Genomic DNA, 19,762 nt, shown 5'->3' with positions numbered 1-19,762 from the left:
AGTGCCGACACTTTATGTAGTAAGGAGAACAAACACCCTGCATCAGTTCTACAATTTAATGGACTACCAATGTATTTTTCATATGCTTCTTCCTCACATTTCCCAGAAAAATATTTGACATACTAGAACACCAGAGATGCCACTCCTACTAGCTCCCCCCCCCCCAATTGCTTACTCCATTCACGCAGGCTCAAGGCATGCCTGCAAAGTACTAGGTGAGGGCTGCTAACACAGATGAATCCATACACCAGCAAAGCCCAGTGCGCCATGACTTTGGGACTTCACTGGAAGCACAGCAGTACACAAGAATACTGGGAGAGGTGAAAGCACCACATTACAGAAGACACCAGGCTGCACAGTAAGTGGAAACAGCCAAAATAAGCAAGTTAAAACCTACATGTTACCCACCTTCCCAGACACTCAAACAAGAAAACCATGAGCAGCTTTGAAAGTAAATATAAACTTTTGTACTCATACCTTAAGGCGCAAAAATCAACCTACCCAAAATTTAGAACAAGAAAAGGCCACAGGTTTGCAGGATTTCTGTGACAGTATATGCTACATTAGCACAAACCTAGCTTGAAATATCAACAGCATTGTCAAATCCCCATACCTTTTCCATATATAAGTCATAGCAACGCTACAGTAAGAATGGTTCAATGTAATGCTTGAATCACCTAGTCAAAAAAAGTGACAGAGACACTATAATTTACTTTAAAAAAAAAAGACAGATGTACACCTACTATAGGTGTAGGGTTATAATTGGTTTGGGGTTTTTGGTGTTTGGTTTTTTGCTTTTGCAATATCCTGAAAAATCCATGGGTATTGAATCCCAGCGTTCAGTACAGATTGTTACAGGTTCACTAATTAGTGCTGCAAACACTTGCAAAGTGCATCTCAAGCCTCCCCCTATACCAAAAACTTTTAAACTCATTGAATGAAAGCAAAGTCTTATTTTAAAAGCACTTAGTGACTATGTCCCTACTTGGAAACTAACCTCTTATGAGTTTTAAAAATACTCAATTTTATAGCCACATACCCACAAAAATCTTGACAATTTATCAAAGTCAGAAATCTCATTTTCTACCTTACCAGTATGTTCTTTTAACAATTGGCTTGCTGACAACCTAAACGCAAAATCTGCAACCAGGAGAGAATTCTCCCATAGTCACAATACCCAAAGGGAAAAAGGCATTTAGAGTCATAGAAGACAGCACATTAGGTTGCAATGCAGCTTCTTTCAGAGCTCCCTTAGCAGCATCAAAATTAAATGTTAATGCTAGTGGGATAGGACATTACCAAGTCACAGAACGTATCATGTGAAGTCAAATGAGAAACAGGTTCGCTATTTCTGACAAAACAATTATTGTTCAAGTATTAAAACATTACTCCTAAGTTTGGTCTGCAGAAATGTAATTAGTCAACCCCGATTTGGCAGAACATTTTAAAGCAAGCTGTAAAGGCTTCAAAGCAGAAGATCTAAAGCAAAGCCTTCACACATGGTCTAGGTTTAAATTCCAGATCTCAGAAACCTAGATCATCTCCTCCCCTCCATATCATATTTCTGACAATGCATATGTGTATCTCTCTCTACACTCACAAATACATGTAAAAAGTAAGAGAGTAAAAGGAGCTGCTAGAGGACAATTTATCGTGATTTGTTCTCATCTGGAATCTACTGATTTTTGACCTGGTCTGCTAGGAACCCTTTCTGATTCCAGCTGCTCTAAAAAAAAAAAACAAAAAACAAAAAACAAAACCACCACACACACCAAAAAACACCACATAAAACAAACAAACAAAAAAAACCCAACCCCCAAAAAAACCAAAAAAGCCAAAACAAAAAAACCCACCACCACCACACAAACCAAAAACAAACAAAAAAAAACCAAAAACCAAACCCCAAAAAATCCCACCACACACACCAAAAAACCACCCCACCCAAAACAATACCCCCACAATGTCCAAATAAACTAAGAGGCATATGTTCTAAAGTACTACATGTTCTAACTGTTCTACTACATGTTCTAAAGTAACTCTAGAAGAAATTTACATTTCGTAATTATGCCACCAGGTAAGAATTAAAATTAGGCTTTCACCAGGTATTTTGAAATGCAGACAGTGTCATTGTCTCAATATGAGTATTTCTGAATTATCGTAATTATGAAAAGTTACAGACATAGTATAAATATCTCTGCACTACTCCCTTTTAGAGTTGGCCCACTATAATCAAAATTTACAGTCAATCATGAACTGCTCAAACATTACCAGTGAAAAAATAATCTAGTGTATTATAAAAAAAAAAAATCCACAGGCTATTGCATAAAGCCAAACCATTGACACCACACAGAAAACGTTGCTTGCTGCCTCATGAATATCTATACCTGTCTGCAAAATCCCACAGGCATTTCAAATGTGCCTCCTGGGAAAACAGCCGCCATTCTTTTGCTGTCACAGATCCCAGCAATGCCCTTGTCAGCTTCCATGGACACTGAAAGCCAGTAACTCCAGCCAAAGAGAAGCTTCAGTCCATTGAAGTTAAGCCTATCATGAAATAGAAGAGACTTGCAGATTTGGCAGCATTCATTACCCTGTGAAGATCTTCTATTAAGCCAACTACATTTCTAAAACACGCTCCGACTGAATGACATTCAGAGAATTCGCTCGTGAACTTTATTACTCAGATACGTAAAGAGTCCAAACAACATACTCAACTGCCATCCCCATGTCACTTGCATAATAAAAATCTATACACAACCCCAAACTAACTCATGCCTACTGCACTGATCAAGGAAGAGCAAGCTCAAAGTTGAGCTCAGTCTGAAAACACCAGTACCTTCCCTTCTGGAGGTTGCAATCAAAGATCTCCCTGCCCTCCCACTGACAAGTATCATCTGAAGTTTGGGCTCAAAATTTCTGGAATAGTAAATTTCTCCCACTCTGCACAAACCTCATGCTTTTGTCTCTAGTACATTCACTAGCTGATCCACTAGAAAACAAAACTAGACAAACAGAAAAAAACCACCTAGCTTTCCATGGGCCTTTAAAGCATTTCCCCAAGACTCAAATCAACTCTGCAGTCCGTTGTGGTTACTAAAACATGTAATCCAAAATTAACAATTTTTGCAAACCTGTTTCAAAGTCTCTAAAACTGAAAATTGATTAGTAAGGTTTCTCTGTTCTCTGAGAAACACAGAAAAAGCATTAACTTGCAACTACTACACTGCATTACACTATACATACCCGTGGCTCCCAAGCCAGTATGTACAGTCATGAGTAAGACTGCAAGATTAGAAGTGAAACGGTCAACAGATAACAATCTTCTCAAGGACAACATTATTTTCCGCTTCTTTAGGTTTCAATGGAGCAATTGTATATATAAAGACAAACTATTCCAGAAGCCTTAGATCTACTCACCTGCAGAAAGCATGCCTTGCCAGAAAGCTTTTATTCTCTCAGGAAGGCACAGAACATTCTTTCTGATGCTGATACTCAACCTCCCACAAATGTGGGGAAATTCATTTATGGCTATGGACTTAATTCACAGGGATACAGATCTGTGCCAAATGATTCATGTTTACTTGGCCAACAACCAAATATTCTGTTTATTTAGGCTGATGAATTTGTGTCCCCTTCCTCCCTCAAGGAATCCCACTCATACAGGTCAATTCATCATGCTACTTTTTTTTTTTTTTTTTTACAGATACTTAAAACAAATGAAGCACATGAGAGATGGGATACAAATAATAATATAGGTTCTATGTAACGGTTTGCAGCAGGGGGTGAATCAAGAAAATCAAAGACTAGCACCATCAACTGCAACCAAATAGTTTTTCTTCTTTCTATGCTGCAAAGAAGAATTTTTTTCTTGCAGTAACAGTCACATTTTAGTTTATCTTTCTGCAAAACATTCTTGGTCTGCCTGAAAAAAAAAAAAAAAAAAAATCAAACAATTGCCTGCATTCCTGGCAAAGGATACTTCTTTGAACTACAGGGCTCGTAGCCGACAAGAATTATATTCCTACTAAAAAAGTCAAAAAGTCACAAAGTTCTACAGTTGTGGCTGTAAGAAGTCTGCCTTGGTTGGAAAAATTCAGCTGCTGCTTCCCTTCTGGTTATAACTTCAGAGGCAACACCCAACTTCTCTCCTTTTAAGTGCTCTGATCCAAAAGCCTGTGGCAACTTTTACCGCTACACTCAAACACTTATCTTCATGCATGCACAGCAGCACATCCTAAGTCCCATACACCCTCTACAGCATTACTTATCCAGTGGTATCAATCGGGAACATCTTCCCTTTCTCTTCTGATCAGCAGGTCTCTTATTATGATCATCTACTGTCAGGCACTTGGACTACTATGAGGTTTCTTCAAATCCGCCCAACTGCCTGAAGAGACACATCGAACAATGTACCTATACTGCTACATGTTCCTGTGATATATTAAGAGACACTTTCCAAACTCAAAATAAAATTAACAGAAGCTACCTAAACAAAGGAAAAATACTCACAGATATCTCTAAACAATTCAGCTCAACCTTATCATAATACCAGCATAACAGTCATTCACTACTTTCAACATGACTACATTGGTCATGATAACCTACAAAGCAGGAGATGCTTGGTCCTATTCAGACCTCTTGCAAAGCTATGAAACTATATTTTTCTTAGCTGTAAGTTCTTATTTACAAATAAGCTAAAGTGAGTTTCCTATGGCAGGCACCAAAGCCCTCTGCAACCCCACAGTGCTATTCCTTCAGCTAAACTGACTCCATGTTACTGACATAGAAACCTTGCAAATCATCAAGCAATTAATCACGCGGAAGATAGGTGGCAACGCACTTTCACCCAGCTAATATCAAGTCACTAGCCAAGAGCATGTGCAGGAAGCACTGGTACTGATACTAAGTTAATAGCCACTCAGTTGATGAGGCTAAGCCAGAAAATACTGGGTCTGCTGCTATGGAGAAGTGGCAATACTCTTGGCAAGGACTGGTGATATCCCTTCAAAAGGAGCTGTTGCTGTAAGGCTTTTGTTTAAAAAAAGCCCTTCGTGCTTGACATTGACAAGCTATCTTACAACTTTTCCTTTCTTCCATTATAAGACAGGCTAGGTGAGAACACAAAGTGCCTTAAATGCTTAGATCTACTTCCCGTCTGCAAGAGATAAAAGTATAGAACGAACTGCTTTGCTTTATTTCCTTTTCTGAACAACAGAAAAGTCACCTGTGGCAAGAGCACCTAATGAAAAGACTCTTTGATAGCACTGATCATACAAGGAAAAAAAAAAAAAGAAAAAAAAAAAAAGAAAATCACTGTCCACTTCTTTCAGAGGCACATCAGTATGACTTCTGGGCATCCACATTTTTGACAATTCTCAGCTGATATAGAAATGCTTTCAGTAAGGTCTCCAACATGGATTTCTGTTGAAATCATCTCATCTCTCCCCTACTGCACAGACAGAACATCACACAACAGCACTGTTAGAGGATACAGGATTGAGTCAAACATGCGCCGTCTCATGGACTACACCTAGATAACTGACCTTCTCTCTACGGCATGGTAAGCCGGTACCGATGGGGGCAGGAGGGATTCTGAAGATTTCATGAAAGCAGTTCTTCTACCTATAGTGGTTATCCGAATCTAGTTTGCAAAAGCTTCACATAGAGCTTCATTTTAAGCGTCTATTTAATGAGATACAGCAGCACTGACCAGGAACACTTCATCTGAGCATGACTATGATGTTGTAGCCATTTCTCACAGAGGTGTATCTTGCTACCATGTCTCACACCTTTCTCACCTTAAGACCAGATTGCTGCAATGCACTCGATATATGGCTACACTTTAAAACAATTAAAAAACAGAAAGTGGCACAGACCATCCTGCCTCCAAACTTACATCTTCCCCAAAGGCAGTATGCAGCACTTCGGCAACAAAATCCATCCAATGAGAAGTGCCAAGGTGGTTCCTGGTCTTGCACCTAAAGAGGGTTTGAGCCTTTATGTCTGAGGGAGTATCTTTTCTTGCCACATTGTAAAAGCTGCAATTAGCATTTATTTTCAACATACATAAATGAAAGAGCATCTATTTGTGCACCTTACTGAAGGAAGTGCTGACAAGACAAAATTGTGGATTTTCTATGGACTTGGGTCAAAGAAAAATGAGGAGAGCTGTTTTCTGAGGCATTTAAACTTTCAATAAGCTCCTTTTCATAGCTGCTTGACTTTAAAAGTTTTGTACGTCTTTCAAGGCTGCACTGGGCTTATGCTCATTATATTCAGAAAGCAGCCAAGTAACTCCACCAGCCACAGAGCTTCTGCAGGAGACAGCCACTTTAGCACTTCCCACACTAGCTATGGGTGACTAAAAGTCCTCAGAGTAAAGTTACATTTTTTTTTAAAACAAAAACAAAAGGGGGAGAACTCCAGAAAAATGTTCAAGTCTTAAGTCTACAGAAATTTCTGGAAACTCAAAGGTAACAGACCTTCCAATTTAAAATGGGACTCATCAAGTCATTCAAAACAAAAAGACTCCAACAGCTTGAACAAAGAGGCTGCAAGTGTTCTCCAACCACCTTCCGTATTATTAGCTAATGTGTTCAAATAACTAAGGGGTTCAGCATTAATTCATTTCAGAAAACACTAGAGCTGGTCACAGCACAAAGCTTTAACTGCAGGCTTTTTGCAGACACAGGTACCCTATTGGCTTTCAGAATCTTCTTCACATCACTCATTGATCCGGTTCAAGCAAGAGCATGGGGTGAGGGAACAGCAATAGCCAATATCCTACAGATTTGTATCATTATGAAGGCCTGCGACAAGTAAACTGGGCACCAATATTGGAAAAATCCTTTACATTCTATCTAAAATAGCACTTAAAGATATAATACTTCAAAATTAAAGAACTCCTGGGGCAGTAGAGGGAAACCCTTCAGTCTGTGGGGTCGTCTTCAGCAATATATGCCAAAGAACTACTTTACCTACCCCCAAGAAAAAGATCAGAGTACATAAACCACCACTGCTTTGCGATACCTACAAGGCCCTATCAAGCTAACAGATAAACTGATACAACTTCCAGAGCCAGGATGCATACAGGCAAGGAACATACTCCATAAGCCATATGGGTTTCCACAGCTGTGTAAATAGGTGAACAAGATGGTTAAAATATTGCTTAGAAATACAAAAGGTGAACCAAGTGACAATACAACAGGGGACCAGCTCCAGGAGGTACTGTGGGGAAGAGGAAACATGCAGAATAGTGATGGAACAAGAAGAAAAGGTTCAGGATAAACCCCAATATGTCTTACAAGAAAAAAAAAAAAAACAACCAAACCACCAACCCACAGAAACAAGACATGGGGGACACAGCAGAATAATTAGTCAAATTATCATTTGACAGATTCCATTGGCAGGCCTCACTTCTTTATTAGTTATTTTTCTGCTCAACTACACCTAATGACATGAATAAAGAGAAAATAGTTTGGCAGCATTAGAATTAAGTACAGCAGACAGATGTTTTATTCCTTTTCAGACTGAAAGGCATGACTTTGGGGCACTATAGCATGAGATGCTTTTCACTGTAGCACACATGGTCATTAGCTGACCCCATCAGTGCAATTTTTTCAAGTTTAGGCACGAGGAAAGCTGTTCACCCAGCAGCAGTCGAAAGCTGGACAGGGCTAGGATCAGCGACGGCCAGACACATAACACTCAGCAGGCTTCTGGAAGGGAGTGATCTTCCTCTCTCCAGCAAGGAGAGCAGGATGGGCGGCTTCCAGTTTCAGAAACCAATTAGGCAGAAACTGCTATCAAAGCAATAGAGAGGGCCCTACCCTAACTGGGTTGAGAAACAGAAGGTGACATTATCTCAATCGTCCTGCCAGTTTCAACAGCCCCACTCATTCCTTCTCACTGAGGTTGCCCAGGGTGCTCTTTTTCAAGGCTCTTCCTACACACCTACCTGGACATCACACAGTATTAAATTAAACTGTCACTTAGACACCACATACTACCTAAAAAGCAGTCACTTATGTCCTGGCTTGTGGAGTGGCTACTAACAGAGCAACAAACTCCCAGACTTTATTCCTTCATGAACCACTTTTTAAAGAGCCATTACACTAACAAAAGATGCATCACGCTCCAATGCCAGCAGTAGCACCACGTGTGAACAGTACACAGCAATATAGGTTTACCAAGCTATGGTGCTTTTGGGAGATTATACAGTACAAAAAACAGTGAATCTAAGAAGAAAACAAGAACTTCAACAAAAACCAAGTTTGGCACCACTGTAACATTCTTCCACAGAGTCCAAAATGAATTATTACAAGATTGTCCTTTAGATTTTGCAACCAAGAGTATGTGTACAACATCAGAGTTAGCTAAAGCAAATAAAATTGCCTTCCTCACCCTCCAAGTTAACAAATTCTGCATAACCAATTACAGAGCCATGACACTCGCACATGGAGCAAAAAACTCTTCATGGCAAGCATTAGCCATGACATTATTTACTGCAGACCAACAAGATAATTGGCTACAGTTACAACAAGTACTGCTGTCTACAAGGACTTGGTGTTACTTGAAACACTTATTTTCCAGAAACTCAGGGAAGAAAAAAAAAAAAAAACAAAACCACCAAAAATCAATTCCACAGTCATTAGATGAAAATTCTCAAGCTGCAAACTTCGAGACTTCTATTTTTATACAGATATTTTTGGTCATGTGTTGCATGACTACCCTTTATATTTCAGGATTATTTTTGTCCCATTTGGGAAACAATGTACATCTGGAAGCAATGCAAGAACAACTAGGTGAAGAACAAAAGAAAGCTTCAAGCTCATACCTCTTCTCTTGTACTACAACCAGCAGGTTGATAGTATCAGCAAGTGGAAAACTGGAAGCTCAGCTCCCTCCTGTTGAGGGACAGGCTCAACACAAGGAGCACACATACTTTTTTTGTGCAGGGAAAGCCTACAAACCAGCAATATAGACCTGCACAAAGAATAACCTTCAGAATTACTTCAACGTAGAAATCCATATGGTGAGGTGGAAAGAATGGTGGAGTGATTTCAAAACCACCAAAATATAAATAGAGAAACAAAAAATAGTCAGATTGCAGAAGGTACTCTTGATGCTGGTATGACTTGAAAGAGATACAGGAAGGCCACAGGGTTCCTACTCTTGCAGAGATGTTAAAACCACCCTCGTAATGTCTATTACAGAGCAACGAGAGCAGCATGCATGGGAAGTCATCTTTCCCAACAGCCAGAGGAGAAGCAGCTGTTGGTAGTCTCCCATCCTTTCATTCAAGGCTCAGACTTTCTTACCAACTTCTGAGAACAAAGTCTCATAAATTAAGTCTAATAAATTACACAGGGAAGAGATGAAAAATCCTTGCTCACTCTTTGTCCCCCATATACCTTGGGGAGAAGAGCAATCACTGTACGGTTCTAGTGCTGCTCCTCCCAGGTAACACATGGATTAGTGAGCCCTTCTCCACTACTTTATCAATCCTTTCCTCATCGCTTGGATCCGTCCTTCCTAGATAACTGTTGCAGTGCTCAGCCAGGAGCAGCAATAGCTGCAGAGACACCAGAACAAGAGTGACTTCATAATTTAATTTCGCCACTACTCCTGGCTTACAAATAAACACAAAAAGGTTGACGTCAAACAAGTCAGGTTTTGCTCCCTGATGACTCAGAAAAGACCTGCACCAAGACAGAGGTACTAAAGATGTCCAGACTCAGAAGATACCAATCCATCAATTTTCACCTACCTCACAAGGACTCTTTTGTCCCGGCTTTCACTCAAAGGGGCTCAGAATGTAACTAAGCATTAGTTTGTAAATATATAGCAAAATGGAAGAGCCAAGCAAACTCCCTGTTCACCACACAAGTGATTTTTTTTTTTTCTTCAAGCACTCAACACTGCTAATAGATAACTTGCTACATCATGCCATAAGATGCTACCAAAACTCACAAGAACCAGAAAAATATAACCCTTCCTGGGTAGGAATTTTTCTCTCTTACAAAGCAAAAAAAAAAAAAAAAAAAGTTAAACTTCCTGGACTGTCTTACATGGATGTATTAACTGAAAATATAAACTGCATTTCCCACAGAGTCCTTGTATGTGGTTCTCTTGCTTTGTTCTGACATTTTTTTCCAGACAGCAGAAGGACCAGGAGCACATGACTAGAGCGACTGTGGGGGTTATCACAAGTGCGTGTGCTTTATGCTACAGCCTTTGTTTCTCCCTCAGTGTTATACACTTGGGATTGAATCATATTTGCAAACTTGTTAGTCTGCATCAGTTAGCACCCTCTTCACAGGCAAGCATCTGTCTAGTCTTTGACCTCAAATAAACGGGAAAGGAGCATCAATGACCTTTCAAGAATCAAGCTGTAGAGCTCGAATAAGACAAATTTAGCTGCTGAGCATGACAGGCCTAGGTCTCGCTTGGTTTAGACAGCCACCTGCAGAAATACTGATCAAGACCTGCTTCCTATTCCACACACGCATAAAGTAAATCAATAAATTAAAATGGAGTCACCCACAGTTTTTCTTCATACAAATCAAGAATCCTTAATAAATGCTAACGCTGGACCTGATCAAACATACACTCTTATGCTGCTAACATGGGTTAACTGCACCCATGGTTTTTGAAGCGCTGCAGGCATGCTGATCATGCAGATACAAGGTAGACTACAGACCCTGAGCCAAATGCTTTTTTCAAGGTTTCAACCGCAGTGGAAGACATTTCGGTGCAGAAAAACGTCAGAATTTCTGATCTATCAAAAAGCTCAAAATCTTATAGCGCTTTGGCATGAAATGCACAAGACGATGTGATATATGCACGCATGCACACACAGAGCCATGTCAGGTGTGGCTGTACGCAAGTATCAAATAGATCAATTGAATGGTAATGCATATCAAGCATTCCAGGTCCCATAAAGATGCCACCCTACGTTTCCGTAAGAAAAAGCAAAATATCTCTGAAAACTATGCTATTAATATGAATCTGGAAGAACAATTTAGTTGTTAATATGAACATATTCAAATCAGGAGTTAAGAAATTCCCTATTATAAACATATAGCAAATCTGTAGTGACTCAGAACAGGCCCTTTTTCCATTCGCACTTTGCATTTGTTCAGATTTAACACATTTTTAATTCACATAAACCGGCTAATCCCACAAGCTAGAATATGAAGGATGGGCATATATTAAACACAATTTCCAACATGCCTGTGCAGAATAAAGCACAGGCCTCATTCTTAAAAATACTCCTCTGATCAGAAAACTGGAAAAAGGCATGCTGAGCTTGAAATAACTACTCCATAGGCTCACATGTCAAAATAACCATTTTCTTATCCCCCTATTGAGCATTTTACCAGAGCTTGAAGAATATTAGAGAGACACCTTTTGTAAGCCCCCCTCCCCCCCCCCCCCTTTTTTTTTTTAAATGGGCTGGACTAAAGGTGCTCACACCCGATCTACGGGTGCATGGAAAAAAAATCTTCCAAGCTTTCTCCTTCAGACCCAGGAGTGCTTAAAAACACATAACGAACGTGAATGTCACGGCCCTACCTGCGTGCCCACAATTCGTTTCCTCCTTTCGGGGGGCACAGGGAATAACAAGGAAATACAGGCTACGGAGCTCCCAATCCGTTTCACAAAGGGAAAAAAGAAGGCTTTTTAATTAGCCAGAGGCCGCTTACAACGCTGGCAGCGATCAGAGGCAAAGGAAAAGGACAAACCAACCGGCATTTTTTGTCCAACAGGCCCCAAACGAAGCGGCGGCGTGCGCCTATTCAAGGTTAATGGGGAGGGGGGGGGGGAAGGGGAGAGAAAGGGAGCTGCCTCCGCCGGGGCTGGGGCCGCTCGCTCGCTCGGCCCCCGGCCGGGCTCCCGCCCGCCGCCTTACCGCCTCGGTGAAGGGAGGGGGAAAAGCCCCGGCAGGGCCAGACAGACAGACAGCCACCCACCCCCACCCTCCCGCGCAGGGCGGCAGGATACTCACGGCTAACTTTCATGCTGCCGAAGGCCGAGGGCTGCTGCACTGGCTTGCAGCTCTCCGCGAAGGAGGTGGTCCTGGGCCGCCCGGACATGGTCTCCCGCTCCTGCTCTGCCCCGATCACCTCTCTCTTCCTGCCTTCCCCCTCCGCCTCGCCCCGGCGGCTCGGCGGGCCCGCCTGCCGCTCCCTCGCTCGCTCAGCTGGAGGAGACGGGCGGGACGCGCCACATGAAACGCCGGGCCCCCCCCTTCCCCCCCCCGGGGAAGCCCCCTCCCCTCTCGGTCTCTGTCGCGCTCTTCGCCCGGCTTCTTCTTCCTGCTCCTCACGCCGCCCGTTTCTCACAAAACCATCCTTCCCGGCAAGGCCGGTGGGTCCGAGAGCCGCCTCCGCCCAGTCCGCAGCCCCCCCGGCGCCGCTCCCGCTCCTGCTGCCGGCCGCGAGCGAGGGGGGTTTGCTAGGCCTCGCTGCCCCCACCCTGGGCGCCAGTCACATGGGGCGGAGGCTCACGGCCCGGCTCCTCTGATCCCGTCGCTGGGTTTCTCTTTTTTCTTTTTCTTCTTTTTCTTCCTCCTCTGTCTTCCCCCTCCCCTCTCCTCTTCTTCCCCCTCGCCTCTGAGGGAGGTGGCAGGGAACGGGACTATTTTTTTCCCGGCGGAGGGATCTCGGGGCTCCCGGATCCGCCGACAGGAGGTGATGCGGCAGCTCGCAAGGGGATCCGGCAGCGGCGGCGGGATCCGCGGCGGGCGGAGTAGAGGTGAAGCGGCCCGGGCGGCCTCGCTCACTCGGTCGCTGAGGCTTCTCAGTGCGGCGCTGAGGCGGCGGCTCCGGCGCGGCTCCTCATTCCGCCCGCAGGGGCAGCTGGCGGCGGCTCAGGCTGGGGACGCTGCACTGCGGGCGGCGGCCGGCGACGGCGGCGCAGGCCATGACGGCGGCGGCGGCTGCCCGGCTCCTCCTCAGCCGGCTTCAGAGCGCTGGCGGCGGCGGCGGTTGTTGCTGCTGCTTCCCCGGGCGTCCAAGGCACATGGGACTCGCCCGCGCGGCTGAAGCCTCCTGCCGCTCCCTCCCGGCGCCGGCTGCCTCCCGCCGGGCCCCCCTCCCCGTTTCTGCCGATCAGTCCCTTTGTCCCCGCTGCTGCCTCCGCTGCGTGCTGGGCTCCTGCTGCTACGCTCTGTGTGTGCGCCAAAGCCGCGCAGCCGCCTATGTCCGTCGCCGCCCTACGCTGCGGAACGGCCCTAAGTACCTTCTGTGAATACCCAGCCGAAGAGCCCGACGCACTCGCTAGCCCCCAGCCCGAGGCCCTTACGGAAACATCCGAGCCTCCTCGGGACCAATCCCAAGGTCGTTACGGAAATGCCTGTAACGGGTCGTAACCAATCACGAAGTCATCACGGGCGCAGCCGAGTCTCCCCGAAGCGAAACGGAGACCCAATCGGAAAACGCTGCCGCCGCCCTAGCAGCGCCGTCGGGGAGCCAATAGGAAGGAGCCCTCTCTTCCGGCTATTGCCGGACCAACCCGAAGAAAGCCGAAGCGGGAGAGCCAATCAGGGGGCGCGCTGCCTTTGTCACACAGCCCCGGGGCGGTTTCAAGCCGCAGCCCGAGGCGGAGAACGGGCGCGGGCTGCGATTGGCTTCCCCGGCGGAGCGCTGCGATTGGCTCGCGGCGATGAGGCGGCCCGAAAACGCAATCCAGCTCTTCGAGACGGACCAATCTCTAAGCCCGGGGCCGCGGGCAGCGCCCGCTCCCGTTGGGGCACGGCCGCTCACCTTTATGACCTCACCGGGCGCGCAGGGTGGGTCCGGGTGGGAGGGGGAGAGGAGCGCGCATGCGGGCTCGCCACCGCCCCGTGCCGTGGGGCCCGTCCTTCGCGCCTGAGGGGAGGCAGCCAGCTCCTTTCAGGCCCTGCCCGCCCTGCGGTAGGTGGCTCCGAAGCCTTTCTCACCGTGAGGCAAGGTGGCTTGGGCAGCGCAGGGCCGAGGGAGTGGCGCAAAAGAAACCCTGCCCGAACGCCCCAAAATAACGGGGTTTGTGCCTAAAACCGTCCGGGACTAAGTTCCTGTGGGCCTGCCTGCAATCCCTCGTCAAACTGTGAAAGACAAAGACGTTGAACCAGCCGTTGCTACCGCGTGCAGTCATCTGTAGGCCTTTGGTGTGGTTGGTGGGAAAATGTGGCTGCCGTGGGAAAGGGGTAGTGATGTGGTGAGGTGACTTGTTAAAAAAAAATACGACAGCGGGATGCTGGAAGTCGCAGTAGTGGCACATGAAGCAATGGTAAACCTGTTTTACAGAAACTGATCTGAGCAATGGGGAAAGAAGATTGAGACTCTTAGAAAGTTCTCCCAATTCAGCTGTTACCAGCAAGACCTTCTTACAGGAAACACAATTTGTAGTAGAGCCACTAAAATGGCCCTTGTACCCACATCTCAGTGCCACCATGAGTGGATTTTGCTTGGCCCTGGCCAGAGTCCTAGGCACTGTTCTGGAAGAGTTCAGTTCTTCGTTCTTCAGGGCTCTGAAGCATCCCCAGGGGCATCAGTTCCCAGCCCTGGCAAAGCAGGCACTGGAGTAATGCTCCCTGCTGTGGCCTCAGTAAAATTACTCGGCAGACCTCAGCAAAAATTGAGCACCACTTGCTTATGCCATTAAAAAAAAAGAAGTGTTCTTGCCAGAATAGTTTATACCACAAACAAAATAACTTGGACTAGCAGAAGCACTTTTTGCCAGTGTTAGAGTCTAACTAAGAGCTGCTGCTTTCTTTTCAAGGCATGAAAATATCACCAGATTTTTTTTTCTACTTTTTTTTTTCAGTCCCATTCTGAATGACATTGCTATGTGAGCAAACAAAGACCTGGCCAAAGGCAGCTAAAATTTATCCTTTACAAGAGCTATTTTCCAAAGCAGAAAACAAAACCAGTCTCTCAAAATGGTCCTGTTCAGCAGTTTGCTCGCCCCAGGGTGCTTGGTTTGCTGGAAATCTTTTTTCCTGCCTGATAAATGATGAATGGTTTTACCTACTACAAAGGACCTGGAATTGTTTAAGGTTTGATTCATCATGAGCTACCTGTGCAGCTCTGTATAGCTGGAAGCCTGACAGTTGAGACTGGTGTGCCCTAACAAGGACTAAAAGAGACAGTCTGAGATCACAGTACTGGAGTGGTACTGCAGCCGCCGCAAACCACCCTACCGAACTCATGGTTCCAGCCCTCCCCCCGAGACACCACTGTATCGAACGCCGCTGAGACATAGTCTCAGTAAGCCGCTAACCATGAAAATGACGTTTTCTCTCCTGTTTTGGTAGAGCTGTTGACCACAGACACGACTATTTGTCAAAAATTAGGGCTACAGATTGGATTAGTTCTCTAAAGAGCAATCTTACATAAAAAGACAAAGTAAATATGCAACTAGGCAGTGTCCAGCTCTCCTCTACCTGAAATGCACCACCAGACATTCCTGTCATGAGCTTGAAATTATTTTTCTGGCCTTAAAGCACCACAATGCCAACACAAATAGCGTTTTCTTATTTTCTGACAAAGATCTTCCCAAAGACTACATAAATAGGAGAACTAACTTAAGAGAGGCAGCCAAGCTTTGTTATTGAAAAAAGTTGGCGGACTGAAAAATAGCAGGTGGGGAGGGTGAGCTCTTTGCTTTAGCATTTGTTGTTATTCATAATAGTAGTAAATAAAAATCAGACCAATGCATAATATACATTGACAGTGTCTGTTTGAAAAATGTCCCTTAAAGCTTTGTGGCGAGTCTGAACCTGATAATACAAATGGGAAATCAACTTCATTCACTTACAGAGAGCAAGGCTACCTCAGGAAAACTGCTTCATGCTTGTCCTCCCATATATGCCCTTCCCTAAAATCAACAGTTTCCTCTTCAGTACCAAAACAATTTGTATCAAACCCAAAACTTTTGGTTACTGCTAATCTCCCTTTTCTGAATGCCAAGCCAATCCATGCACTTGGGGAATGCACACTACAAAAATCCCAGCTGCTCTATTTCTTATTAGGCAATCCTGCCCACGTTTCCAAGTAATAATTAACCAACCAACTCACCAAAGCCTGTCCATTCAAGTCGTAGTGTCTTCTCATCTACCAGGAAGCCGCACAAGTGTGCTTAAAGGAGGATTATTATTTATTTGAAGGGACAGGAAACTATAAAGCGTCTCCAATTTCTGTTAGTCTTTTCATAGATTCTTTCTTTAGCTAAGACTACTCTCAGAAAAACCTGAAACACACAATAAGGGCATCTGTTAAACTTTCATCCTCAATTTCAAAAATGGACTGACAATATCATTTGGAAGAATCATGACTGAGCTAGTTGCTTTTTTAGACTGAAAGATTCTCTTCTGACAACATTGCAAAGTTCATACTTATTTTTGGCCCCTTGGCTGACGAAATGACCTTGCTTTAGAATCTGCAAATATAAATAGAATTGGCATTTAAATGGTCAGTTTTCACAAGCAAGAATAATCCAGTGTCTCAGGCATTAATATTGTTCCAAATCTGGATGCAAGGGGCAGTTTTACAGCTGCTGTATTTCTGTAACATCCAAGTTCCCAGGGAGGCAGCGTGAAAATACGAAGCATCTGATAGAAATTACTGAAGTGTTATCTCTCTGAAATGCCATAAGGTGGCAGTGAATTGGAAAATTGGTACTATCTCTGGGTAGAACAAAGCTTTAAGGAGCTCAGCAGAAGAGGAGGGGAGGCTTTTTTTGTTTCTTTAGGGGTTTCAGTTTGTCTGTTTACATTTCATGTATCACCATAAACTTCAAATCTAATCATCTTATTCAGTTGCTGAATAGGTCTGCTCCAACATGCACCAGTAGACGTGTTCCTGCACAGGGAACTCCTGCTTTTTCTTTCTCCATTGCTTCCTTTTCGGGTGATCAGCAGGAAAATTTTCTGTTTGCTTACCTTGCAGCTCTTACTGGGTTCATTCCACCAGAAGCTCCGGTGAGAGGGCTACCTCCGCTAGCCTGATAAGGATGCAATCATTCAAGGCTGTGTTGAACTTTGTTATGCTAGTGAATCAAAACGATATTAATGGATCTACCAGTCTTGCATCTAATTCCTTAATATTGCCAAGGGAATTATCCATGGAACAATTTAGTGAGATATTGTAATGGCTTGTCTCTTGTTTGATTGGCATGGGCAAACTCCATGGTTATGGTTGAATTTTAACTTTTTTTTTTCCAGTGGAAAAAAAGAGATTGTAACAGTAACAAATTTACTGTCTGCCCAGCGTTAATGATTAGACAATAAATCCTGAAAAGTGGTTTTGATTTTTGTCCCAGAACAAAATCCGAAAGAATCTGTGTTTAGAACGTACCAGTTGCATTTATTTTTCTGAGCAGGACAGAAGTTTTTAATCCTGAGAACCTGGCATTTTGCAATGATTTCCTGTCATAAAATATGTCATCACCAACAATTGCTTCAGAGAACAGCTGATGTTTTGCTGATGTGGATGTGTGTGGGTGCACCTAGGCCTTGCAAGACTCCAGGTAAGTTCGCCAAAGCCAACAGAGCCAAGTGGTCTGAATAGTTTAATATAACAGGAGCTATGGACAACTTCCATTTCCCAATTTTGCAGCGCAGTCGAACAAGCAGAGACACCACATACAGGTTCATGGCAACATTGCAACACACAGAAAAACATCCGTGACTCACTAAGCAGGCAAATGCGTCCTTCTGTGGAAGTCCTCCCCACTGATGTTCTGCACACATTTAAGGTTGGTCTTACCCACTGGCTCTTGAAAGAGGCATCAGGTTCCCCACTGTGCCAGGAGAACATCTTGTTCAGTTGGACAGTTCCCCTTGCTTCAGCATTTGTCTGACCACACCTTTTTCATAAATATCCCTGGAAAGCCACAGTGTTCAGAGCCAGGGAAGCTCTGTCAGTCTAATGAGCCTTTCACAAGTCTTCCAGACATTTGTTTTCTGGAAAGCAAAAACTATGCCCATTTCCTCAGGAGTTTGAAAGGGTTCAAATCTAGAAAATTATTGGGCTCTTCTGTGTGCATCACCTCCCTCACATTAGATTCAGTCAAGCAGCCCAAGACTGACAATCATTTGCTTTCTATTTGTATTTTCCCGTGCTGTCAGCAGGTCTGTTTCTGAAAAGGGGATACCAAGGAGCAGATGGGTCATTCGTACAGCAGGAAATGAAAATGACCCCATTCCCCAGAGTTATTGGGGTTCTCTGTACTGCAGTATTGGGGGAAGGGCCCATAAATGTCCAATGATCACTATTTCCCTGCCTCCCCAATCAACTTCCAAACTGGCTGTTGAGGAGACTTTCTAAATAAAGAGAGTTAAAGCCAGCCTGATCCCTGAGGCCTTCAGTCCATTCAAGAAAATCTTGTAGAGCTAGGAAGCCTTAACTTGAGACGGGGATTAGGATTACTCTTTAGCTGGGTCTTGGTAGACATGCGGGAGAGGCATGGGCAGGGGAGAAGACCCAGGCCGGGTTTCCAAGCTGTCACAGTGACCTAGAAGTTGTACAGGGAGCCAAGCACAACAGCCAACAGAGGAGATTTTTCTCCACTTCCTCCTTCAGACAGATGGGGGATGTTGCAGCAGGGTGATGAGGTTTACTGTGCCTTCTCACAAATACAGGAAGAGGATTCGCTAGTTCCTATTGAAATAGTTTTCGGAAAGAAAGCATTGCATACAATGCAAGGTGCCAACTGGAGAAAGGGCCGTTGGGAATAGACGTCTGCATCATCAAAGAAGCAAAGAAAGCAGCAACACACCTGGTGGAGCCTGCCTGGGATGCTGTCCTCGCCGCAAGGGTTCCCTGCAGACCGAAATTACCATCTTTAGCTGTAATGAAATGCTCATCCAGCTCTTGCTCTTGCAGCTGCTTTTACCCTGACTGAAAATAACTGCATGGGTATGGGTCTCCCCAGGACAGCCAGCTCCCTGGGGGAGAAAGGGGACAACAGCGCTTGGTGGGTTAGAGCCATTCTTGATATCTGCAAGGCAAACTGTGAGGAGTATAATACACTCACGTCTACAGAGAGGAGCAATTGCTCTGCAATATACAACATATAGCAAAATAGTTTAATAGAGCCATGAAACCTTGGTCATTCTACATACATCGGCCACAGTAGTGAACTTGCACAACAGTTGTTGTTGTACATCTTACCTATGAACTGGGGGTCTTTAGTTTGCAGCCCGGAATTAAAGGTGGTGATTCTCCTCAGAACCTGGGAGAAAATGCACAGTTAATTATGAAGTGGCCAAAAATGTAACACTATTTTCATTTTGTTCATTGAGTTTTTGCCAAGCACTCTAATTGATTTAATGATCCCTGTCCCTGGCTGCTCACTAATCACCATTGCACACTACTTCCTTCATTTTTGGCTTGCAAATGCTGCAATCTTGCATTGTACATCTGGTGTTGACAGCTGCCATTGCCCTGAGATGGAGAGACAGCTGTTTTTAAAACGAGAGCTCTCTCCCAAATCTCTAAAACATCTGGGAAAACATGGCACTGAAACTGAGTTATCAAATATAAAAAATTAGCAAATATGTGGACAGGTTAGGGGCCCTGCAAACACAAAGCTTAAAAGTAGGCAGAGGAATCAGAACAGAAAAGACTTACTGCTGTGTCTTTAAAACATGAGTCCTGGGTGTTTCCCATTAAAAATGCCTATTTCCCCTAATTCCCTGTTGACTGCTTGACATGGCAAAATCTTTTACATGCTGCACAGCAGAGCACACCTCCTAATTTGATCAGACTAACAA

The 19,762-nt window shown here is 44.3% G+C and overlaps 1 protein-coding gene across 2 annotated transcripts in view; it reads right to left on the bottom strand.

The window, feature by feature from the left end:
• The window catches only part of GSK3B (glycogen synthase kinase 3 beta), a 156,139-nt gene extending 142,783 nt beyond the window's left edge, over positions 1-13,356 (bottom strand). The window contains exon 1 of one of the 2 annotated variants that reach the window (XM_075512366.1): positions 12,011-13,356. In XM_075512366.1, coding sequence (XP_075368481.1) covers positions 12,011-12,098 — 88 coding nt within the window. In that variant the 5' untranslated portion in view covers positions 12,099-13,356. The remainder of the gene's footprint in view (positions 1-12,010) is intronic. The other variant, XM_075512377.1, reaches the window with a different exon arrangement.
• Between the last annotated feature and the right edge of the window lie 6,406 nt (positions 13,357-19,762).

This window comes from Mycteria americana, chromosome 1 (genome assembly GCF_035582795.1).
Source record: "Mycteria americana isolate JAX WOST 10 ecotype Jacksonville Zoo and Gardens chromosome 1, USCA_MyAme_1.0, whole genome shotgun sequence".
NCBI classification, from domain to species: domain Eukaryota; kingdom Metazoa; phylum Chordata; class Aves; order Ciconiiformes; family Ciconiidae; genus Mycteria; species Mycteria americana.
This window is presented reverse-complemented; position numbering and strand designations above follow the sequence as displayed.